Source organism: Eleutherodactylus coqui, chromosome 4, assembly GCF_035609145.1.
Source record: "Eleutherodactylus coqui strain aEleCoq1 chromosome 4, aEleCoq1.hap1, whole genome shotgun sequence".
Classification (NCBI taxonomy): domain Eukaryota; kingdom Metazoa; phylum Chordata; class Amphibia; order Anura; family Eleutherodactylidae; genus Eleutherodactylus; species Eleutherodactylus coqui.
This window is the reverse complement of record NC_089840.1, coordinates 129,603,071-129,628,837: the sequence shown is the minus strand read 5'-3', so window position 1 is coordinate 129,628,837 and position 25,767 is coordinate 129,603,071. Positions and strand designations below refer to the sequence as shown.

At 42.6% G+C, this 25,767-nt stretch overlaps 1 protein-coding gene across 2 annotated transcripts in view; it reads right to left on the bottom strand.

Annotated features, from left to right (window-relative positions):
• Positions 1–863: 863 nt before the first annotated feature.
• Positions 864–25,767, bottom strand: part of LOC136625688 (serine/threonine-protein kinase 38) — a 42,373-nt gene continuing 17,469 nt past the window's right edge. For both annotated transcript variants that reach the window (XM_066600104.1, XM_066600103.1), the window contains exons 6-14: positions 17,971–18,094; positions 16,774–16,928; positions 16,071–16,173; positions 14,989–15,050; positions 12,381–12,498; positions 11,868–11,991; positions 11,639–11,734; positions 9,813–9,907; positions 864–8,043 (exon numbers count right to left, since the gene is read on the bottom strand). In XM_066600104.1, coding sequence (XP_066456201.1) covers positions 7,913–8,043; positions 9,813–9,907; positions 11,639–11,734; positions 11,868–11,991; positions 12,381–12,498; positions 14,989–15,050; positions 16,071–16,173; positions 16,774–16,928; positions 17,971–18,094 — 1,008 coding nt within the window. In that variant the 3' untranslated portion in view covers positions 864–7,912. The remainder of the gene's footprint in view (positions 8,044–9,812; positions 9,908–11,638; positions 11,735–11,867; positions 11,992–12,380; positions 12,499–14,988; positions 15,051–16,070; positions 16,174–16,773; positions 16,929–17,970; positions 18,095–25,767) is intronic.

The following is a 25,767-nucleotide window of genomic DNA, read 5'->3' as shown; positions in this document are numbered from 1 at the left end:
TACCCCATTTAGTGTATATTGGGGACATCCGTTTTTCCTGCCCATGTGCATAACCCTACATTTTCAACATTGAACTTCATTTGCCATTTTTCTGCCCAAGCCCCCAGCTTATCTAGGTCCGTTTGCAGCCATACATTGTCCTCCGTTGCATTGATTATATTGTATAAGTTTGTATCATCTGCAAATATTGATATTTTACTTTGCTGCCCCTCTATCAGGTCGTTGATAAATATATTGAACAGAATGGGGCCCAATACTGAACCCTGTGGCACCCAGCTAGTGATGGTGGCCCAATCAGAGTATGAGCCGTTTATTACCACCCTCTGCTTTCTATTATTGAGCCAATTTTTAACCCAATTACACACGTTTTCACCCAATCCGAGCTGTCTCATTTTATATATGAGCCTATTATGTGGCACGGTGTCAAATGCTTTACAGAAGTCCCGATATACGAGATCAATAGACTCTCCCAGGTCCAGCCTAGAGCTTACTTCATCGTAGAAGCTGATCAGATTGGTCTGACATGATTGACCCTTCATGAACCCATGCTGGTGAGGAGTTATTCCGTTGTTCTCCTTGGGGTATTCTGTTATGGCGGCGCTGACAGCAAATAGAGTACCGCAAAGTTGATGAGCTTTTAAAAATCTCTATGCAATGCAAATATTCGATACAACAGACCGGGTAGGAGGACTTTTTGCAAAAATCAGAAGAATTGGTGTTGCACATTTCAATGCATGCGGATTCACTGCGGAAAATCTGCAACAAGTAACCATCCCTCCCCCCATATGACAGGTACCCTGGAGGGTCTATAATGTAACCAGTTATCAAAACCAAGTTCATTAAGTTTTAAAAAACGCTCAAAAGATTTTGTATAAACTTTATTTTTAAAAATGACAGACATTACATGCATAGAAACATAGATCAGAAATGTCTACACTTTTTCCCCCAAAACAAGTAGTTTGTGGCAATCATACAGTACAACTACAGAAAACACCTGTACATTAGAGAATGGGGCACGGTGGACACCTGGAATTTAATACTAGCATTCGGGAATGAAAATACTATAGAAAAAGTTTTGGTCTGCCTTGCATTTGAGGACTAGAAAAGCAGTTTAATTTTACCATATTTCCTTGCACCATGATCTTCTACATATACACACACTCGCACAAACCAGATATTTGGCCATTTGCTATTACAGGTATTGCTAATGCTTCGAATAGCCTGGTCTGCACAACACAATCATACATAACATCTCTGTACAATTTGTTTTCCAGCACTATGAAAGAGTAAGAAATTTTCCTGGCAGTAGAAAACTGTAAAAAACATCAATTTTGTTAAGAAAGTGCAATTAACAATTTAAAAAGGCCAAAAAAAAAAAAAAGACAAAACTCTGGAGAAGAATGAATGAATGAATGAATGAATGAATGAATGTAGCTCTCATTTCACGCATATGACAGCAAATCGGGCTCATCCACTTGTACTATATCCAGCACAGGTGCAAAGACAAAAGTTGTGCAAGTTCTAAATACCCAATGCCACAGTGTCGGATCAAGGGAGCGATGAATAACTCTCAGTGGACTGAATGGGCGAGACTGAAATCAGATGGAGGCATTCGAAATATCAAAGTGGTTTTATGGAGATAAAGCTGAATCAATGTATAATGAAGAAGAATGAAAAGTCCCAACTAATATGGTGCGCTTCAACGTTGGTGGTCAGGGAATGCAAGTATTCGGTTTTCCCATCCTATTCCTACCCAAGAGACAGAGGTACAGGGCTGGTTCAAGCAGTATTCACATCACCACGGATCCATTAAAAAAAAAAAAAAAAAAAAAAAAGAAAGAAAAGTGGTGCTGCATGCGCTGTTCCAGTAGAAGAATGACCCCATATTGTAGTCATGTTCGCATACAAGAAGTAGTCAGCAGCACGTGGTGCAATATAACCACAAAGGTGAGGTGGTTTGTATTTAAGCAAAATGCTCACCACATGCAATAGCGTTTGGGCCAAAAAACCCTATTGTATGTGGCGCCCCATTCTTTACTTTGATGACCATATTATAGTCAGTCCAGCATCCGTGTCCATCATAGCAGATCTGTCATTTTCAAAGTTCTGCTCTTATGAAGGGAGAAGAAAATCACTGTACATATACGTAGGTGTCAATCTGAAGTCTATCATTGTTCTCACAGTACAGAGCTAGAAGAAGAGTTAAGGCCCGTTTAGACAATGATTCACTCAATTTTTGAGCGATAATTTTTGCGTGTAAATGTGCCCATCCATCAAGCTTTGGCCGAACAATGGATTTCAATTAGACTTGAAATCTGTTGTTCAGCAGAACAGCTGATAAGACGGACCGCTCTGTTCTACCCAGGGATCGCTGCTAACATTGTATCAGCTGTTCTCAGCTGTCAGCCCCACTGGAAGAACAAAGAATTTATTCTGAGAACAGCGGGTGGTCCTCTGGAAGAAAAAAACAAAAACCCAGCTCCCGTCCCCCTATTAGTACCAATTAGTAGAGGGTGCAAAATGATCGTTCAAAAGCCATCTTTTGAGCAATCATCTTTGTGTCTAAATGCACCTTTAAGCTGCTTTCACATTTCCAAGGGGGTTCCAGTTTTCCTGCTCAATTCGGGGAGCAGGAAAGGGGAATCCCCTGGCTGGGCAGGTCTATCTTCTGATGAAACTAAATAGATCCCATTGACTATAATGGGGTCCATTCTGTTTCCGCTCCACTGCCCGGTATCCTACCTGCATGCAGCGCCTTTTCTTCTGGTATTTTGTGCCGGATCTGCAACTGAACCACCAATCGGAGGTTCCAGCACAGATGTGAAACCGCCCTTAGTTGGACATTAATGCATTTTTTTCCCCACACCAAATGGATGCAAATAATGTTCCTGTTCACAATTAAAAGTTACAGAATCTGGAATAAATACATGGGTTGTAAGTCATTCTGAGAGGATGTCCCAAAAAATGACCTTAGGGCAGATCAATGAAACATGGGGGTGTTTTGAGCTGCTGGAACACCCAAATTACTCAACTTTCTTTCATTTTGTTGGAGTGCTTAGAAAACTTTGAAGAATAAATGCACATGAGAATCCACTTCCATTGCAGTGTGGGCTTTTATAAAGCAGACATTGTTAAAAAGAGGGGCTTAATGAGATTGGGGGATGAAAAATAAATGCTATTTTCCACCAGACGCAGTGCCACTCTTGTCTATGGGTCTGTGTCTGCAGTCATTCACTTGAACCAAGCATCATGTCTAGGAGGAGGAGGGGAGGTATAAAAATCAAACGATGATCGGCTTGTGTAAACAGGCAGTTCGTCTAAGAGCGCCTGTTTACTGTGAATTGAGGCGGGCGGAAGAGTTCTCCAGCGCTCCACAATTAAATTGTTCCTTTCATACAGAAGTAATAATTACTGGGATGACTGTTGAACGTTTAGGCACCCAACAATTATCCCATCTAAAAGGGCCCCTAGATCCCAATAGATGCGAGTCACACCTGCGTCCCACAAATGGATAGATGTGTACTTGCACAGCCTTTCTACCTGAACACAGCAGCCACTTCACTAGGCAGTACGATGGTCAAGAAATCCCTATTTTAGAGATTGCTGCTGATCCCAGAAGTAGACTCCGCATCTAATCAAAAATTTATGGTATATCCTCAGGATGGGCCATACATGTCTAAAGGCGGGTGCCAATACCCCTTGAATGCCTTAGGGACTATATGTAGACATCTTTATGTAAAATCCATATGTATTAAAAAAAAGGTGTTCTGTATTTCTGGGAAAGCAATAATGCTCAACAACTGTGAAAATACACGATTTAGGCTGCTTCCATATCTGCATTAGGAACGGTTCGGAGGTGGTCGCAGATCTGGTACAAAATACTGGAAGAAATAGCGCTGCATGCAGGACTTTTTCATCCAGTAGAATGCCGGTCAGCTGAATGGGAATTGAATGGACAGCATTATAGACAATGGGGTCCCGTTCAGTGCTATACGGCTGGAGCTGGCCCCCCCACCACCCCTCCCCCAACGCTGATGTGAAGGCAGTTTTATACAAACTAGATTTAGACAAAGCATCTGCTACAGTTCTGTTCACAATTGTCTTCAATTTTATAGGATGCAAGAAAAGCAGATCCCATTGGTTTGTGATCGGTAGATTGGGAGCTTTTTTCTCTTGAAACTTTCCAAATAGCTCAGTAAACTGTACCCAGCAAATGGTAATGGAAGGCAGGCAGAATAGACCCAACAGTGTGAGCATAACCCAGGATGTAACAGCTGGTTTCTGAGGGGGACAATAGAGAATAGTTCCAGCTATGCATCCGGCCGCATCTCTTTCCATAAGTTTATGCCAGGAGAGCGGATGGTCTGGTTGCTGTTCTATGCAGGAGAGGCTTCTGGACTTACCCTTTAATCTAGTGTACAAACTTTGGGGCGGATTTAGGTTACTGTGTAAAAGTAAAGTTGGGTTGCTACAGGCAACAAAGACATCATAGAGCAGAATATGAAAAGGAGAGCGGTAATTGGTCGTTACGCGAGGGTCCAGCAAGGCATTATAAGAGAGGTAATAACACTGAATATTGAACTATCCATTCAGGCTTCATTTTTCATGCACTTGAACCATTAGTACATTAAATCTGAAAGATTACATCTGTAATCTCTCCATTAACCCTTTAGTGACCAACCTATTTTTTGCCTTAAAGACCAATGATTTTAATCGTTGCATTGCCGTTGCAAGAGCCATAGCTCATTGACAAAAGCTGTATGAGAGCAAGTTGTATTATCATTGGCAGCACTGAGCTAAATAGAATGGGTTGTAGCCTCTTTTTTTTTTTTTTTTTTTTTAGATTGGAGGGGAGGGAGGGGGTGGGTGCAAATAATCCCTAGATATTCCAACATTGGTTTTTGAGTTTTGCTTTTAGGATGTTCTCCAATTGGTGAAAATAACATAACTGTCTTATCTGAATCAGTAGAATTACTGAGACACCATATTTATATATTTTGTTATTACTTTTGCAGAATAAAAAACATGTTTATAAAAAGCAATTGAATCTGCGTTGCCGCATTCTAAGACCCATAGCATTTTTTTTCCAGCAAAGAATTTAGGTGATTTTTTTTCTTCCAGGAACAGGTTTTTGTTTTGTTTTTCTTTGTACTTGGTACCATTTTGAGGTACATGTGATTTCAGGATTGCCTTTTATTGCATTTTTTGGGCAGCAAACAAGAAAAAAAAAAAAAATCAATTTTGGCTTTTTTTCTTAAAATTATTTTTAACAGTGTTCATCATAAAACAATATATTTTTATTCTGTGGGTCTCAGGCCTCATGTCCACAGGTGAATTTTGGCTGCGGAATCTGGAGTGGGCATCCGCCTCTGGATTCCGCAACATTAACCCTACATAGCATGCTATGTAAAACGATTCTTCATGCACACAAGCGGAAACCAATTGCGGTTTCCACTCGCAGATGAGGGGGAGGGGGGATGGGGAACACGCCTCAGCATGCTCCATTTTACTGTGGTTCCCGCATGGACAGCTTTTATTAAAGTCAATGGAAGCCATCTGAACCGCAGCTTGCCCGCAATTGGCATTGTGGACGGCCGCGGAATCTGCAGGGAGAGCAGGAGACTTGAAAAAAAATAAAGATCTGTACTTTACAATTACACTGTGGGGTGCCTATGGATGGCAGAAAGAAACTCCCTCCCCATATGCTTAAATGCTGTAGTTTCTATTGATTGTGGCATGTAAGTGGTTAAACTCCCAGGATCTGAGGTTTCTTTGTTCCTGACTGTTAGAGCAGGAGCCTGGCTGTCCGTAGTCAGCCAAGCCACTGCCTTAAAATGACGTATGTGCAGGTTTAAATTACATCAGTGAGGTCAGTAAAAAGGTGTACTTGGCTGTCACTAAAGGGTTATTATACAGTTCTGCTAGTTTGTAAGTTGGTGCTATTCTAATTAAGGAGGATATGATTAGCCGCTGATAGTTACCGGTGATCTGCTCATTTCAAGGGGAAGGTATTGGATGGGAAAAAAAAATCCATCTTTTTATCAAAGAGCTGTACCACAGATCCTGCCCAATCAGAATGAGCCTCCAACCCAATCGTAATCTCAATGGCCGGCTAAAAGCACATTATAGTCTACAACCAAGACAGGATACCAAATGATATGGCATGGTCAAGTACTGTCCTGGGAGGAAGAGCCAAGTCAGAGTCAAACAGATTTCATTAGGTGTCCGATTCATTTATAAAGCAGCCATGTATTAACAATAAATTAACAGAATTTCTCAAAAAAAAAAAAAAAAGAAAAATGAAATAAAGAAAAACAAAACATTTTATCCTAAAAGAAAAAAAAAAGTTAAAGAATAATTCCCATTTTGAACAAGGTAAAGCTTTATGCTGTAAGCGACGTTGTCTGATGTACTGTATCCCTGATCACTACTAGTGCAGTCATGTTCTATGCTGGCTATGAAGCTCCTACATGATCTGGAGGTGAGCATATGACACGAGGGTGACACTTGCTGATGCAGAGGGGGAAGCACGGGTCATTATGCCCTTAAACAAAAAATTAGGACAAAATATTTTGCCAAAATCTAGAAACGTTGAAACACTAATGCCCCTTCCCAACACCAGCCTGTCCTGGAGATGAAATCACAGTGGGCCATTTTAATAGCACAGAATCGATTAAAAAGGAGATGGTAAGAGTAATTAAAAAGCCTTAATACAGCCATATAAACACATAGCCCTTCCACGAGTAAGGCACCACATCCGGGTTTGCATACCATTGGGAGAATAACAAAAAGACGTAAAGCACTTTTGTGCCATTTTACAGCAAACGACATTTTCAAAAGCAAAAAAAAAAAAAAAAAAAAAGAAATAAAGAAAATGCTAATATTTCACACGTGGTTATATCTGAGAACATATTTCTTGATTATATAACTGAATGTAAATAAATAGGCCATGTACAAAAACACAATTGCATGAAATAGGGTCCCAAATACCAAGTTTGCTGACTTAAGAACTTATTCTCAAGGGCGATTTTCGCATCCGTGTGCTGTCCGTATTCGCACCCGACTGGACAGTGACCCATTACAGTCCATACAGCTATGCAGATGGGCTGTGTAAAAAAAAAAAAAAAAAAATTGCAGCCTGTCCTATTCTGGTCCAACGTCTTTGACGGAAATCCACCATTCAAGTCAATGTGTTAATAAACAAAAGAAAACCTGCAGACGGAGGACATCCTTGCGCGCTCTGCGTTTCACTGATCATTGCTAAGCAATGCTAAAAAAGAAGGAACAAACGAACCTTGGGGCACCTTCACGCAAGAAAAAAATAAAACGGATGACTTATGAAAGATTGACATGCAATGTGTATGGATGCAACATGGATTTACACACGGACTGAAATCCAAGTCTGTGAAAAACGGACAGATCGGACACACTGGTCTGAGTAAGCCCTTAAGAATCATAGATAAGTGCATAATAAAGCTGGTGCTAAACCTCATTCTTCACACTATAGACATACAGTCAAGTCAAACTTCTATCGCGTACCAAGCAAACTTTCCATTTTTTCAAATGACTCTATGCAGACTTGAAGGGTATAACTAAGACCGTCCATCTACTTCTTAATGCTGCACCTGGGATGCTAAGGGGCAAATGATGCAACCAGACTTTGCATGAAGCTGATTTTACATACGAGTGTTCCAATACTGGATTGTGGAGGATGAAGTTGTGCAGGATAACTCCCTTTTGTGATCATTCACAGTTTGTTGCATTCTCCAAGAGATATATTCTATAAAATATGGAAGCTTGAATTTTCCAATGGTGCATTTCAAGCAACAGCACCAATCATGCCATCATTTCAAGAAAGGAAAAAAAATAAAAAGTAAAAAAAGCACAAGTATTCGCCCGAGTCTCAATGGATTTATTTCCTGGGTTTGCTAAAGGTGGGCATTGCTCCTCTAGCCGTTAGCCCTTCAAAGCGCTTGTATGTGTAGTTGATGAAAACCCAGTCCTTGTTCTTAAAGTCAGAGTCAGGATGGTTGCATGCTACACCTACGGAGAGAAATTAGGAAGAAAAAAAAAATAAAAAATTAATATTCAACTGAGAAGTTGATATTCTTGTTACCCCAAGTTAGGCTTAGGGGGGTAATAGGCTGAACTCTATCGACATGTCTTTTTTCTCAGCCTTACACACTAGGTTACTATGATTTTCATTGTGAATATATATGGCATAAATGTAACCCATACTGTTTCAGAGCTTCCTTTTCTACACTTTAGAAAAAAAAAAAAAGGGGACATTATATATCAAATACATAATTATTAGAGATGAGCGAGCGTACTCGCTAAGGCAAAGTACTTGAGCAAGTAGTGCCTTATGCGAGTACCTGCCCGCTCGGCTCTAAAGATTCCGGTGCCGGCGGGGGAGAGCGGTGAGTTGCAGGAGTGAGGAGTGAGGGAGAGAGAGAGAGAGAGAGAGAGATCTTCCTCCCCGCTCCCCGAATCTCTTTAGAGACGAGTGGGCAGGTACTCACATAAGGCACTACTCGCTTGAGTAGTTTGCCTTAGCGAGTACGCTCACTCATGTCTAATAATTAACCCTTTACAATCCAGTGCTGGACCTTGTCAGATTGAGATTTCCCTGCACAGCTGCCATGTCAAGAGAAGTCTGACAGGTTTCTAACACTATGCAGGAGAGTGGTCTGACGTCTGAGCTCTCTTCTGCATAGTGTAATATACATATATGTTTAATTAAAAAAAAAAAAAAAAAAAAACTAATAAAAAGCAACACATGTACATTACAGTATATGGATATGATATACATATAGTGCAATATACAGGTTTGGTTTAATTAGCAATTTTGTGTAAGTTAAATGTGAGTTTTTATATTACACTATATGTATATATTAACTCATACTTAATCTCCAAAAAATTGCTAATAAAATCATGACGGGTCATTTTGATGTGTTTCTGTTGAGTAATTCCAAGGAATCCACAACACTCTTTCCCACCCAACACAAATAAGAGCTGGGGATAGTGTGGGTGGCAGGAACATTGGATTGGAAAGGGTTAATATAACTTAGTTTATACTACAACATGAGAGATATATCTATCTGGATTGATATGTACCCTGCTTCCCTGAAAATAAGACATAGCATGATTTTCCAGAATTTTTGAGGATGCAAAATGATTTTTCAGGCTTTTTGAGGATGCTTGAAATATAAGCCCTACTCCAAAATTAAGCCCTGCTAACAGTTAATTAAAAAGTCAATTTAAATAGTGTCCAGGCAGCTATATATGTAAAAAAAGTTAAACCTTTTCCAACAAATTTAATATAAGACACTGTCATATTTTCGGGGAAACATGGTAGTTGAGGGAAAACATTCAGTATAACTTGTAAAGGAATGAGTTCAGTGGGTGGTCCTACTCAGTGACTGACAACTGTGTCTGTATGCACACTCAAAGGAAAGCTGTTAATCACTATTAGGACCGCCCACTGGACTCCTGTGCATAGAAAGTAGGAATTAAAATGAAAAAATGACAAGCTATACTGCATGTTTTCCCATTAATACTACACAGCTATGTACTCCACTCCTCCTGCAGATCAAGCACCTCGTTCAATTGGACAGTTCCCTTTAAAAGAGCCATTTCCATCATAGACATTTATGGCATACTCATAGGATATGCCCATAAATCTCTGCTAGATTGGGGTTCCACCTATCAGCAGAAAGAGGGTCCCCCAAACCGTCCTGGTGAGACAGCTGCTCCCAGGTGAAGAATGAAGAAATTAGAGCCATGAAGGTTTGCACCCTCTAGAAACGTACCCATGGGCTTAAGAATGTCTGAGTCTGGAAATTCATCGAAATTTGAGGTGTCATCAATACTTTTTATTTCGATAGGTATCGCAGCAGGTCTTTCCCTGTTGGTGAAAAAAAATGTATTTAACACAGATTTGATGTTGATCACTCTTTTATAAAGAACCTGTAAAGCAATAATGTTTGTCATGTAAGGCTCAATGCCACGTCACACCTGAGTTATGGAGACGTGTTCACATTGACTACCGTTGACCCAAGAGCACCGACTATTAGGAAAATGAGTGCATGTATTTTTGTTTTTCCTAACATCTTTATTAGCCGCCACTAGGTGGAGCCTACTGAAAACAGATTTATACCCACGTTACCAGATAATGACTAACTAGACCGGCTCCCAACAAGCACCATAAAAAGTCTGTCTTCAGTCACATTCCCCTCCCCCAGTGATGGCTGCATGCACTAGGAAATCTAGCACTGCAATTCGCAGCATCAGAAATTCTAAACCATGTAGATTATGAAAGTGTAGGATGTGTTAAAGACAACAAAAAACAAAAAAAACAAAAACACACAACTGAAATTTTTTGATCCTGGAACTAAAACTGATCGCACTCACTAGAGCTCTAATGGGAACTTCCACACTGACACTGAATGGTGCTTGCTGCGTACACTTTCCACTAGCAAACATTAGTCATTGGCTTCTGAAGCTTCACCTTCTCCCCTCCCCCTACTCTATTGTGTGGGCAGCACAATAGAGTAGGGGGAGGGGAGAAGGAGGATAGTTTTCTGGGAAAAGCATAAAGACTGACACAATGAGTGTCCATACAAGACTGATCTCACTGACCTCAAAGTTTATGTAGTAAAAAAGTTGCAAAAGTTTTGTGCCTTTTTTTTTATGCCACAATCATCCCTTTTCTAAAAACGGGAGTGTGGCTCGTCAGGAGAGGATACAGCCGCCCCAGACCAACACATTTATGTATAAGTTTACGTCATAAGTTATACTAGAGATGTATGCCAGGTCAGACCCAGCGTATATTTCTGTATAGGTGCATATGTTTGTAGCACGTCATATATTAGGCATATTGTGTGCGGGAAGCGAGGCGGGTGGGAATATTAAGACTGGTTAATCTGGAGTCGGACGTCTAGAGTTTAAATGAAAAAAACAAATTCTAGAATCCTACATTTTTCATGCTGATCACTAAAACCCAATAATAGGCTGACCCTTCCTATAACAGCTCTGTATAGATAACACAGGATCCACCATTCACAACAGGGGATGGCAACTTCTCTACTGCACAGGCCGCAGAAAATGCCTAGAACAGTCTTGCATAGAAGTTAATGGGGCTGCTGAAAAGCATCTGTTCACATCAGCATTTGGGATTTCCGTTTTCCTTGTTCCCTGGACGGAGCAGAGAAGGCACCCGAATGGCGCTCAATGAATCTCCATTGACTATACGGTGTTTGGCCAGCAGTCTGGCATTTTCCCAAAGTCTACAGGACAAAATGGCATAAATCTACAAAGGAGGTTCCAAACAGAACCTCCGACACAGATGTTAGCACATCAAAACACAACTCTGCAGCAAAGCCAAGATGATAGCCGCCATAGTCATGTACACACCATAGGATTTAAAAAAAAAAAAAAAAAAAGTGCTGTCTAGTTTTAATTAGAAAAAAAAAAAATCTAGGTGATGCAATCCCTTCTAGCCTGCAACAAGCAGAGATGTAGATGGATATATATTTGCTCCACAAGATGCTGCTGACAAGTTGGACTGCACATTTAAAGTGACAGGTTCCCTTTATGAAAAAAGAGGAAACCTTTTTTTTTCCTTAAATATACTTACCTTATATGTTCCCAGTCAACACCTTCAAAGAAGGGGTTTGTTTTAATTTCATCCACACCTGAGGCCCCAACTCTTTGTTCCCAGTCGCAACAGAATCTGGAAGACATAGTGTAGTGTTAATATGGCTGATGGGAGATAAAGACTACAACTTACAGGTACTCTGTCATACTCTCTTAGATGTAGTAGGTAGGGCTTATGGAAAGCTACATCATGTCTGAAGACCACTTACCGCAAGATAAGGTCCTTTGCCTTTTCGGATATTGGAACTTCTGGAGGAAATGTTAATGTTTCTTTCCAGTTCATAACTTTCTTGTAGGTCTCTTGGGGCGTCTCAGAACAAAACGGAGGATAGCCTTCATATGAAGAAAGAGTAAATGAGGCTTGTGTCAAGTTTTTACAAGTTTAGAGAGACCACGGCGTCTCGGTACTGAACAAGGCAGCTCAAAAGTCAGTTAATGCTGCAAGGTCACACTAGAGGCGGACACTAGTGCCCGGCTGGCATTAAATCCAAGTCTAAGATGGGTGTAAAGCATCATGCTAGCAGGCACTTCACATTAATTTATGTAAAGAACTGAAAATATAAAAATTTTACATTTCTATACAGAAGACCATAAAATGTCAGAACTGTACAACAACTTCTTAGAATGAAGTCTACCCCAGCTATCAGCTATTATCACCAGGAAACCTGGCATCTGAATGGTGAAGACACCTTTATAATATGCACAGTACTTTAAAGCCTTACCAATTAACATCTCATACATGATGACTCCTAATGACCACCAGTCACAGAGTTTGTTATAGCCAGTCTGCAAGAATACTTCTGGCGCTATATAATCTGGAGTGCCGACAGTAGAAAATGCCTAAAAAGATAAAATAAATATAAAATTGGCTAATTTATGAGTATTGAACATCCCCGATACATGCACAATGAGCATTTACACCACTATAAAATCCCTTTAATAAAGTGTTGTCATGAAATCCATATCTAAATGGCTGTCGTACTGTACGTTGGGGGCTGCATCATGTGACACTACAGGATCACTATAGTAGTAAGTTAAGCACTGGCTCAACAGGGCTCATTGTAAGCATCCTGAGATTCACAATATACATGGCAGCCACGGTGGTCAACGGGCTTATAAACCGAGAAAAATACCAGGATTAGGGTCAGTTAACACCCGCTGTACCCAAGCGCAAGAAGTGGAAGTGCCAACACAAGGTCATAGCAGGTCTACTCCCTCCTCGTTGGTGGCAACATCACGATACAGAGAAGCGGGCTGACTCAGTTATTGAACTGCGCCGAACAGCCATCCCTCTGCGATGACATAACTGATATTGAGATGGGGGTGAAGATTCCATACGATGTGGCCTTGTGTCAGAACAGGGCCAAATCTGGAGACACCATTGGACCAAGACTGGAGGGGGTAAGTACTTTCCTCACCATACAACCCCTTTAAGTTACAAATGGTTTAAAAAATAAAAAAGAAGGTGTTGTGTCACAGTGATTATTACAGCCGGGCTCACATCTGTGTTGGAACCTCCGTCTCAGATCTGGCAAAAAATACCGCTAAAAATTACGTTGCAGACAGAGCTTTTTTTCCCCCAATAAAATGCCAGGCAGCTGAGCGCAACTTATAATCAGTGGGCGCCGTTCTGTTCCTCATAAGACAGAGCCATTCAGCCAGGGGATTCCCTTCTCCCCAATGTGAAAGCAGCCCAATTCAATAAGTGATGTACACGATAATCTAATAGCAGATGGTTCCGCTTGTGTTCCCTATTCACATACATAGTTGCTTTGGCTAAGAATTCAAAATACTATTGGTTGCGGCAGGACGTTGTCTATTCCGCTGTCTAAGGCCTCATGTCCACGGGGAAAATCAGGCTCGCTCCGGATTCTCCATGGAGAATCCGTAGCGGGTCCCTCCTGCCCCGCGGACATGAGCGCTAAAAATGAGAATAAACTTACCTCCCGCCCGCTACGGATCTCTTTTTCGCCGCGGCGTCATCTTCTCTCCGTCGTGGCCGGATCTTCTTTCTTCGGCTCGGCGGATGCGGTCGGTGACGTGCCCTGCGCCGGCCCGAAGAAAAAAGATCCGGCCGCGACGGAGAGAAGATGGCGCCGCGGCGAAGGGAAGAACCGGAGCAGGTGAGTAAATTCCGATTTTTGTCTCCCGCAGATCCGGACGGCTTCCATAGGCTTCAATAGAAGCCCGCGGGAGCCCCACACGAAAATGGAGCATGGTCTGGATTTTTTCCATGCTCCATTTTTTTTTTTTAATCACTTTTATTGACCATCCGCGGGTATTTATCTACCCGCGGGTGGTCAATGCATCCCTATGGGGAGCGGATCCGCGGGCAGGAGAAGAGTTAAAATCCGCTGCGGATTTTAATTCTTCTTTTGCCTGTGGACATGACGCCTAATAGGTTACTCAGAAGGTATAGTGACAAGTGTATAACAGCTATCCGAACTCCCATAATGCACTGCTCCCTGGTAACCAAACTCCAGAAGTTTACCTTTCTGACGTCTTTGTCTATAGACTGAACTGTGGAAGTCAGACCTGAAAACTCCGATAATCAAGGGTGCAGTCATAATATTTCTGGGCATTCATTTTGGGCTAGTTTACACCCATGTCTCGAAGTTTCATCAATCTTTCATAGGGCTCATTCCCACGGGTGTAAGAGTATTTCAGGCACGTAAATATGCTGCATATTTACTGAAATGAAAGCAGCTTCTGCCCGTGGATGTATGCAATAGAGTACATATAAGGGCCCAGGCATTTGCTGTGCAAATACGCAGTGAATATTCAGGTTTCCTGTAAATTCGCCATGTATTTGCGCCGGCTCATTTGCTTCAACAGCCTATTGCGGGGCATAATACACACCAACACAACACATGCAGTGTATTTTTTCATACGTTCAAATACTGCATGAAAAAATATGCTAATGTGAACGAACTGATTTAATACCCAGTGAGAAGAACTCATTGATTTCAGAGTGCACAAATTGCGCACATAATAAATCGGCACATATGCGCTTGTGTTAACGAGCCCATAGAATAGTTGGAGGGGAAACTGATATCTAAACAGAACTGATTATTAATGCAAATCCGTTCAAATAAAAAAAAATAAATAAAATTCATTCTATAAATACACACATTTTTATGATGGTTGTCTGTCTGAAACACGATTTGCGCACACAGAAAGTACAGTAATATCCCCACATGTACAAATACACAATGCCCATGGCGCAAGTGCGCTTACGCCATGTGACACCAACCTAACAGAGAAAGGTTGCATCTAACGTGTGTGTCCGCCTACAGGGAACGGAAAACAGTCACACACCAGCTAACATACCAGTTGACGTCTATTCCGCTTCCACGTCTCTGCTTTCCTCTTAGAGTTCATATTTTGAAAATCTGCAATATAACAAAATCCCGCATATTATAAGATGTATGTAAATATCCGATATTAGAAAGAAACAATGTATCCGACAGTAAATGTTACATCAGGAGGCGGACATGTAATAATGTAAATATCTGTTGCCAAGCATCCGCACATCAACTACTAAGAAAAGTTAAGACACATTGGGGGCATTTACCAAAACTAATCCACCCGAAAACCAGGACAGCTGCCTGCAGCAAGCAATCACATCAGTGCTTTCACTTTCAATTCCTTCATGTCATGCAGATCTGATGCCGCGGGTTAGGTTTACTCCACTCCTTTGCATGGACACGGGCTACACAATGTATGGGGGAGCAAGTGGCTGTGAAAACGGCTGCAAAGCGTGCGCTTCTGAGCAGGTTTTTATAGAACTCAAGAAGTTGGCTCAGACATTTAGCAGTTCATAAGGACGTCCCTAGTTACACCGAGGCTCACCAGCTTTATTTTGTAGCAACAGAATCCCAAAACAATGTAGATTACAGAATGCTAGCACTTGCTGTGCCGACGCTTTACATCAGTAAGGAATGCTTTTTAAAAGTTGGTTTGTTCTTAAACACGCTTGCAAATACCATTTTGAGACACTCTGCATTTCTAGAAGGGGGTCCCCCATTCAGAATCTGTCAGGTTAGAGTACACTGGCTAAAAAGGGTCTTAGGGCAAGTTCACATCTGCGCTGGAACCTCCAGTCAGAGCTTCTGTAGCAGATCTGGCACAAAATGTAGAAAGAAATAGTGCTGCATGCAGCACTTCTAGTGCAATGCCGGGCAGAAACCGAACAGACCCTATTGTAGTCAATTGGGTCTGTTAAGTCACAAGACAGACCCCTTTGGCCAGGGGATTCCCTTTTCCCGCTCCCTGGCAGATGTAAAAGCAGCTTAACTTGAAAACACAGCCTGTCCATATAGACAGCCTATTGAATTCATTGGGCTGTAATGCTTCATTTCTACTGTGGGGGCGCTGCAGACCAAATGATTATTTTATTTTTTTATACTTACTAACGTCACTTGGTAAACTATGGTTAAGGTTTCTGTAAAAATCCGTCCTGTGCGCCTTCTTTAACCCTGTACACAATCCAAAATCAGACAGCTTTACATGTCCCTAAAAAGGAGGAGAGCAGAAATATTGGGTTGGTGGCCTTGATGAAGAAACTCAAGAGACAAACTTTGATATAAAATAGGGAAAAAGACAAAGTAGGTAGGTATTAGGGGTTTTGTTTACCACCTTCAGCCGACAATAGAACTCTGGCAGAGAATGCTACAGTTACCTCTACCTACCCCATCCATCAGGAATGGTCACAACTAGCGCACCTAAAGAACGTGCAACCAAATCTTAGAAGGAAACTATTTTTCATCTTCCAATAAAATGTGGAATAGGTTATATGTACTCAAAAACAAACAAACAAAAAAAAAACAAAAAAGGACACAACCAAAACAAAAAAAGACATGGTTTTTCCCCCAATATCATCGCAGAGCGCCTCTCCTCAGTTCTTCACCTTTGTGTTCGATGGCTAATTTATGAATGCAGGAAGGGAGATAGGATACAAGAAGGGTTTGGTTGGAGTCAAAAGAGCCAAAGCGAGCAGGTAAGATGCAGTACTTCTGCTTGCACTACATCTACAGCGGCCTAAGGAGGGATTAGGATTTTGTTCATCAATAGTTGAGCGTTAACATGAGAACGCCACTTAACAGCCATGTTTACCTTACTGTCCAACAAGAGATTATCTGGCTTGATATCCCTGTGTATGAATCCTAACCGATGGATTGAATCTATCGCCAGGACTGTTTCAGCGATGTAAAACTGTGTTTCTTCTTCTGTAAGTGTGTCTTTCTTCATCAACAAGGTCATCATATCACCTGAAATCAGGAAGAGGGAAGAAAAGCAGAAACCAAGTCTGTATTACGGATCTACATTTCACATCACAAAAAAAAGCATTAAACATGAATTACATTTCTGCTGAAGGGGTTTGCGGAGAGCAGAAGAAAGTTAGTTTGAAACGTGCAAAAAATGCAGCAAAGACCACTTATTTCCCAACCCTGCACAATGTCATCTAAGTGGGGAAAGCTTGAAGACCAGGTCAAAAACAAGACTTCTCTGCAGCCATTATAAGGTATACACAAAGCATAACCTAAACCTGCCGCTTGATCGCATCCGCATTATTTGGAGCCTTAGCCAAGGGTTTAGGTAATTTTTGACAGCAAAAGAACAGAGTAGCATGCAGCTGCCAAAAGGCAGAAACCTCAACAGAACCCATTCTACAAGTCAGAGGTGCATGGATCAGTGCAAGGATTCCCTGTAGGACGAATTGGGACAGGGTCATTGCTTCCATTATTAACAAAGGCCAGGACGTTGGTATGAAGTCGAAACCTAGTATCATGCTCTTGAATTTACCTGTAACCGTTAGAGCTTACTCACATGGGCGTATGTGGCCCACAGGGTGCTAAAAGCCCAATGATTTAGTGTGCGTGTGCGCGTGCGCGTGCTCACACGAGTGAAAAAAAAACCACAGCATGTCCTATTTTGATGCATAATACACACCAACACAGGCTATGGGGATTATTTAACATACACAGCAGATACATATGCTACATGAGTATTTGCTGTGTACTGCATATTCTGCGGCTTACCTACGCCCGTGTGACTGAGCCCTTAGGCCCAATTCAGACGGCATTATCTCATCAGTATTTGTAAGCCAAACAGAGGCGTGCGCACAAAATATGTAGATGCAAATCTTTCCATTATACTTTTTCTCTTTATTTCTGGTTTTGGCTTCCCAATACTGATGCACAATACCGTCCAGAATACAGCTATGTGAATAGGGTTTTACCCAGAGGCTCCAATCTGAAACACTAAAAGGTACAATATTGAGGCAATATGGAGGTAACATTTTAAAGTTACCTCCAGGTAGGAACTCCATGATGAGATAAAGGTTTAGCTTGTCCTGAAAGCTATAGAACATTTTCACCACCCATAGGCTATCTGCTTCCACCAAGATGTCTCGTTCTGCGCGAATGTGTCCAACCTGAAGGGAAGAGAAAAGAAGAAAAGAAAAAGGGTCAGGATTACATAGAGAGCAGAAAGCGGTGTCTTGCTAGAGAGGTCCCTGAAACATTGACTGCAGTACATATGTAGAGCATAGTTGCAGACATTTAACATGTATTCCATTCATGAGTTTGCATGTAACCACCAGGAAATGTACAAGTCCATGCAGGAAAGGAGCCCGAAGATGGAAGGGTTGTAGTGGTCTGGGATGAAGACAAAAGGCAGGTGAAAATCTGTCCTCATGCTCCAGTCCTGCTCACAGCAGTAGTACATCTAGAATTATATCCTTCATACAACACCAGAACATCGCTCCAACAGCTGATGAAGGACAGGACAAACAGACAAAGAACCCCTGTACTACAGATCAGTAGTGATCTCAACAGGGGAAAGTGATAAATTATCTTTATGGGGAAACCCCTCATACTTAAAGGGGTTGTCTCGCGGCAGCAAGTGGGGTTATACACTTCTGTATGGCCATATTAATGCACTTTGTAATGTACATCGTGCATTAAATACGAGCCATACAGAAGTTATTCACTTACCTGCTCCGTTGCTGGCGTCCCCGTCTCCATGGCTCCGTCTAATTTCGCTGTCTTCTTGCTTTTTTAGACGCGCTTGCGCTGTGCAGTCTTCTCCCCTTCTGCTCGGTCCAGGCACGAGCGGCGTTCTGGCTTCGCCCCCTTCTACGCGTCATCGCGTAGCTCCGCCCCGTCAAGTGTGCCGATTCCAGCCAATCAGGAGGCTGGAATCGGCAATGGAACGCACAGAGCCCATGGGAGAAGACCCGCGGTGCACCATGGGAGAAAACCGCAGTGCATCCCTGGGAAAGGACCGGCGGCCATCTTAGGCAGAAGATTTTTTAAAGTCCTTATTTCCTCGGATCGGTAAGTAGCAAGCGGTGTAAAAACCGCTTTACTTTGCTATTTTATGCCAGGGGGGTGACCGGGGGAATGGGGTAAGGTAAAATTTTGAGGTTTGCCGCGAGACAACCCCTTTAAACCCCAATTTCCCATTACCGTAGAGCCGTTTTTAACCTGAATGTTAACGGGAAAAAAATTTTTTTTGGGATAACTGACTGCAGACAATAAAAATCTGGAAGTTACATGGCACCATCATAAATTAAAAAAAAAAAACAAAAAAAAACCCTCCCATGACCATCTCAACGGAAAAAAAATAAAAAAAAGTTATTATTTGAAAGCAGGGCGTAAGAGAAAAAAAAAAAAAAACATGGCCGTGTCCTCGAGATTAAAGGGGTTTTCCAGGAGAATACTGCGGATGACGTATACTCAGGATATGTCATCAATAGTTGATCTGCTGGGGTCTGTCGCTCAGGACCCCAACCGATCAGCTGAGCAGGTGCATGCCGTCAGTGCTGCAAATACACAGAGGTTGGAGTGGAAGCAGCAAAAGTCTCCACGCCGATCCCTGTGTAGTGGCCGGCGCTTGTAACTACATGCACGGCTCTCATTGAAGTCAACGCAAGCTGTGCCTGCAGTTACAAGCGCTGGCCACTACACAGGGATCGGCGTGCAGACTTCCGCTGCTTTACTCTGACCTCTGTGTATTTGCAGCGCTGACAGCATGCACCCACTCAGCTGATCGGTTGGGGTCCCGAGCGACGGACTCCAGCTGATCAACTATTGATGATGTATTCTAAGGTCTGTTACTAGTGAGTATTCTCCCTGAAAAAAAAAAACCCTTTAAGTATTGCAAAAAGCCCCAGTGTGATTATGTGCAGGTCCTCAAAGCAACTGCCATCTCTGGCTGATGCTACACTGCATGGGAGCAGCACAGAGTAACAGGGTAAGAAACCGCACGTACGCCAGTAACCAGCACAGCGCCAGTGCGAGAGGTCGGCCAACTGAGGGGCCGGCCTGAACCCAATAGGCAGCTTCTACTGCCCAGATATGCCTAGAGGAGGGTTTAGTGCCGACTAGTAGACAGCGCAGGGTCTTTGCAAACTACTATTACTAAAGTATGCCGAACTACAGGGCGCTGCTAGAAATACATTTGGAAAGCGGTTTACAAGGGGAAAACATGGTGAGAAGAGTTTAGTAGGGGCAAACATGGACACTGGCCCCTTTTAATTGCAGATTAAGACAAAGCAGGAGCAAAAAGGGAAGGAGATTATGTAGCTATGCAATTTTTCAAAGCATTTTTTGTGACTATGTTGAATATTCCTTCAAGAATTAATTAGCATTTGCCAATACGGGTGACAGGCGAGCAGTAGTGAGGTGTATTATTAACATGCTCAGGGTTATTAGAGGGTGAGCACATCAAATGACTTAGCGAAAAAGGGTTTGAGCAACGAACTTCCTGATTATGGCATTATCTTGGCCAGGCATCCTGTAGGCTACCAATGCTGCTTTCATGGTATGAGCCCCTCTCTGACGACATGCTGTGCACTGAGCAAACAAGAGTTGGTTGTATACAAGACTCTTACATGTTGAGAGGATTACATGAAAAAAAATAAAATAAATAAAAATCCACCTGTAAACCTTAATGTATAGATATTCTATAGACAATCTCTGGGGAATAGAAGTCAGTAAAATAAGGGTGCACAGGGCTGCATCAAGGTCTTCACTGGCTTTTTGTTGCACTGTTACTGGGCTCTACTGTAATAAATATGTAGTGCTAATTTGGCTGGTTTCACATCTGCGTTGGCACCTCTGGAGGTCCCATCACAGATACGGCAAAAAAAAAAAAAAAAAACCTAGAAAAGGCACTTTTTCTTCTGTCCAAAAGCCGGACAACTGGGCTGAAAGTGGGTGGATCCAACTATAGTCAACGGGGTCCACCCAGCGCTGTATGGTTCCATCTAAAGAGGGAACTGTTTGGCCATGGGGATTCCCCTTTCCTGCGGCTCAAAGGGAGCAGAAAAGCGAAATCCCCAACGCAGGTGTCAAACAACCCTAAGAGAGGTCAGCGTGTGCCGTGGGCTCCAACTTCACCCCACGCAGCACTGCTCTCCGGTAGGCATGATGTCGGCTCTCGCAGTTCAACCACATTCACTTCAAGAAGTAAAGCTACAGCCAGACCCCATGTCTCATAGGAATGGTCATGTATCATTTTACATTCCCTCAATGGCCTATTTTTCTGTATTAGTAGCAAGTTCTCAAATTTGCTTGTCTTTTCTTCCTACATAGAAAACTGAAGTTGCGCTGTGATTAGAGATGAGCGAGCGTACTCGGAAAAGCACTACTCGCTCGAGTAATTTGCTTTATCCGAGTATCGCTGTGCTCGTCCCTGAAGATTCGGGTGCCGCTGCGGCTGACAGGTGAGTCGCAGTGGGGAGCAGGGGAGAGCGGGCGGGAGAGAGGGAGAGAAAGATCTCCCCTCCATTCCTCCCCGCTCTCCCCTGCAGCTCCCCGCTCCGTGCCGGCACCCGAATCTTCAGGGACGAGCACTGCGATACTCGGATAAAGCAAATTACTCGAGCGAGTAGTGCTTATCTGAGTACGCTCGCTCATCTCTAGCTGTGATCAAACACTTTGCTGCAATTTGAACGTACATGAAAGTTATTGTGTAGCTTAAACAAAACTGAGCGCCATACTTTTAGTTACAAATGAAGATCTCCAAAGCCAAAAAAAGACAGCCATATCTTCAGGCAGTGCATTCTACGGATAGCACACAGTCCTACTACAGCCCAAGAGGCTAGTCACATGCTCCGTTTTTCACACGGACTAATGGTCTGCATTAAAAAAAAAAAAAAAAAAGCTGCGGCATGTCCTATTTGACCATTTTTAAAGTCAAAACATACAATAGCCGTATGCGGTCCGATGCGTGTTGTACCCAAATCATTAAGGCCATGTGCCTATGGCTCTCTTTACATTGCTGACAAGAACAGAAAATATGGAAACTACAGAAGAAGTGAACAGACACTGGAGAGTGACTACCACATCCCTCCATGTTCCCAGATATATACTTTATTTTATGAATGACTGAAATCTGAGTAGTGCTTCACAGTTCAAGGTGATGAAACTTAAATGGGCAACAACTTGTGCTTATACGACAGGCAATGTGATGACCGAATACTATGTAGAACATTAACTTAAGAGGGTCATGACTCAGGCCAGGTGCTGGAGCTAGCAGTAAGTGATTTACTGCCTCACAGCTACAGAAATCGTATGTACACTGCTCAGTACTACTGTACATTGCAGCAGCCTCCCTTCATCGGCACAGAAAGAACTGAAAACTAGAGCTACAGCCTAAAGAACATGCTATAAAAAAGGGAAAAATTAAAGTGATATGATGGCCAGAAATGGTTACACCTCATATACGGCAACTTATTCTGAAAAGTCAGGTTTGAAGTTAGAATAAAGCCTACTTGCTGATGGCTGAAGGACAGAGGCATCATGAAAGCACCAAAAGGTGCATTATAAGATTTATCACATAGTCTACTTTAAGAGGCAGCTTGGAGGACCTGCAGTGAACAGCTAAAATCCCAGACAATTGAATCATCAGGCCTGCTACAGGGGGAATTACTATATGGCAGCCATGCAAATGAACTCCTGTTCAACCGGAAAACCCTTTAAACTATGGAAAACATGTAATGGTCAACCAAAAGTAACACAAAATGAAGACTACAGAAATTAAGGCAGATAATACAGATAAGGTCCCTTTTAGATGGAACGATTATAGTTAAAAAGAAAAGTGAAAGTGAGCGATAAATCGGTGGGCTGAAACATGAGCCAAACGACAAGTGAGAATTGTTCACGGTTCTGTTCCTGCAGGCACAAAACCCATTGTTAGCTCATTCGCTTATCGTTCGGTTTAAATAGCGCTCATTCAGTCCCTTATAAAGACACTGAATGATTCTCGCTTGAACGAGCCAACGATGCATTCACCTAAACAGGCTGCACGAGTGCGAACGACTTAGTGGTGACGTCACCCGCTCATTCACATGAGGACCCTTAAGCAAGTCCTTACGTATAAAAGTCAGAAAAAGCTGCTGGAAGCCAATAATGATTTGCTAAGTAGAGGACAGGAGCTTCTTCAGGGTTTGTACAGCACACCAGAAAAGTGAAGCCACCCTCACCTGGTGCCTAAAGGAGCCGCTCATTCCAACACAGGTGGAAGGCCGTTCACAATATATAGTACTGCACTGTACTGTAAAGAGGCGCTATATGACAGCATGTCAGTGATATCGGTGTTACCAGTGAAGTGCCCATGCAAATTACGGAAAACTCCATCTGGAGTGTGCACACGTTGCTGATTCGGATGGTCTATGGCACTAAGTGGAGTCTGGGCTCAAGTTCTGCTGAAATCCCGAGGCCATTGTAACTTAAGGGGTCACTGTAGTCAGAACTTTTTAGGGCCGCTTGCACCAAAGTTTTGATTGGAGATCAGCAAGAGTGGACCAAAGATCAAATAAATAAAACATTGCACCAACATGGGTTAACCCGTGATCTTGGTTCAATTTGAATCCCCCCCCTCCCCCACCCCGATATTCGGTGGTTCAAATTAATTGAGCCAAGTTATTACCAGCCAAAATACTAAATCGTGGATGCTGTTGATAGCCTGGAATTACACCCACATTTGCTGCCAGTTGTGGCCATGTTTTACTATCACTGTTAATGCTGGGAAGATCACCTGACTACAGTCACAAATCGCCCTGTGAAATACATTTCTTCTAGGTGAAACCTTAGATTTGCAAAACCAAGTTCACTTGATCTGCGATCATAGGTCAAAGGTGTTGGTGCAAGACTCTTGTTTAAACTAAACTCAATAGGCGATTTATATAGCAGTTTAACTAAACCCAGAACAGGATCGTTTGTGCAACCACCCTTAGGCCTCATGTCCACGGGGAAAATCAGATCCGCTGCGGATTTGGGCTGCGGATGCACTGTAATTGTCTTTTATTTTTCATGCGGGAGATCAATTGATCTATGTGCTCTATGAGCTCCCGCACGCGTGATCCGCACTAAAATGGAGCAGGTCCATTTTTTTTCATGCTCCACAAATTTTTGTAATTACCATCCGCAGGTATTTATCTACCCACGGGTGGTCAATGCATTCCTATGGGGTGCGGATCCGCGTGCGGGAAAAACGCTGCGGATTTTAATTCTTATTTTCCCCGTGGACATGAGGCAGATCCGTTGAAAAATAGAGCATGCTGCGATTTCTTCCCGTGTGTGACCTGCACGCTGGGAAGAAAATCACATCTACATGCTTTTAGCTGCCCTATGGATGTGAATGTATCCCTATGGGCAGCAAGACGCACGGATTATAAATAAAATATGCCCGTTGACATTGGGCTTTAGGGCGGTTTCACACGGGTGAGAAAAGCGTGCGATTTTTGCGTGATGCGAGAGTCAGTAAAAAAAAGCAGTGATTTACAATGGCTCCCTTCCCATCTGCGATGCTTTTCACTGATGCAATGTTGAGAGAACATTTTTTTTTTTCAATCGCCTTATGCTCTGTCTTTCTGTGATGTGCGATTCTTCCATCTCCCCAAGTTTCCCTATGAAGCCTCCTTTTTGACTTTCAAAAAAATAAATAAATTATAATATAAAAATGCACAACAAAATCACGAGCAGCAAAGATTTTGCAAGAAAAAGCCGCGCTGATGCTGAAAAATGGGGGAAAAAAAGACGCAATTCTGCCACGATTCTCACGGCAAAATTGTGATCGCCCGTGTGAAACTAGCCTGAGGGAGACAGTGGGCATGCGTGTATGGAAAAAGGACTCCGTACAGAAAAACAAAACACATTTGTCTGTATGGATACTATTGTTGCCATATTTTTAGGTTTATTCAAACAATGCAAAAATGTGAGACAGCTAAGGATGGAAGGGGGTGGGGAAGGGGGGCCCCTGAACTGGGAAGAGACCGTACCCCTAATCCAAGTGGTCCTACCAAGCTCTCTGAGCTTGGTCTCATTTTGCTTCACAAAAAGAGACAGTTGTGTATTGTGGAACAGCCCTCACATGGTATCCGCTGCACCCATCTTACCACTTCCTCTTCACCAGCCAGCTTCCAATGCATTTCTGTATTTTGGAGGAAGAATTAAATGCAGACTAAAAGGCCCAATGTTCTCAGGGAAAATAGATTTATTAAATCTGCATGAGTCTCCCACACCGATAGGGAATCATTGGGCACCTGCAGGTAATTAAATACCTGCAAATGTCATTTTCCCCGGCGTGCGGATCACACACATGTGGGAAGACGACCGCAGCATGCTCCATTTTTTGCAGTTTTCCCGCACAGACGGCTCTGGTAGCTTCCATTGAAGCAAACAGAAGTCGTCTGGAGTCCGGAGCCGCAGCACAGACACAGCTGTCACTGTGTCCGTGCCACAGACTGCGGGAAAGCAGAAGCTTTTTTTTTTTTTTTTTTTTTTTTTAATAAAAAAAGCGCACCGCTGGCATCCCAAGCGCATCCGCTGTGCAGCAGAAAGAAGATCCAGCCTGCACAGAGGAGTCCTACAGTGTCCCGTCAGGTGACTAAAATGTATTTGCTGGCCTCATGTCTGCGGGCCGGGCGGAATCCACTGCAGGATTCTGCACAGGGAAACCGTGTGGGCCCGTGGACAGGAGGCCTAAATAAGAGTTTAGAAAAACAGGTAAAAAGAATGTAATCTAGCAGTCCACTAAGAATGAAAGCAGCTTAATGGACAGTCCCATAAGATACTTGTCCACGTGTGCTAAGGCTGG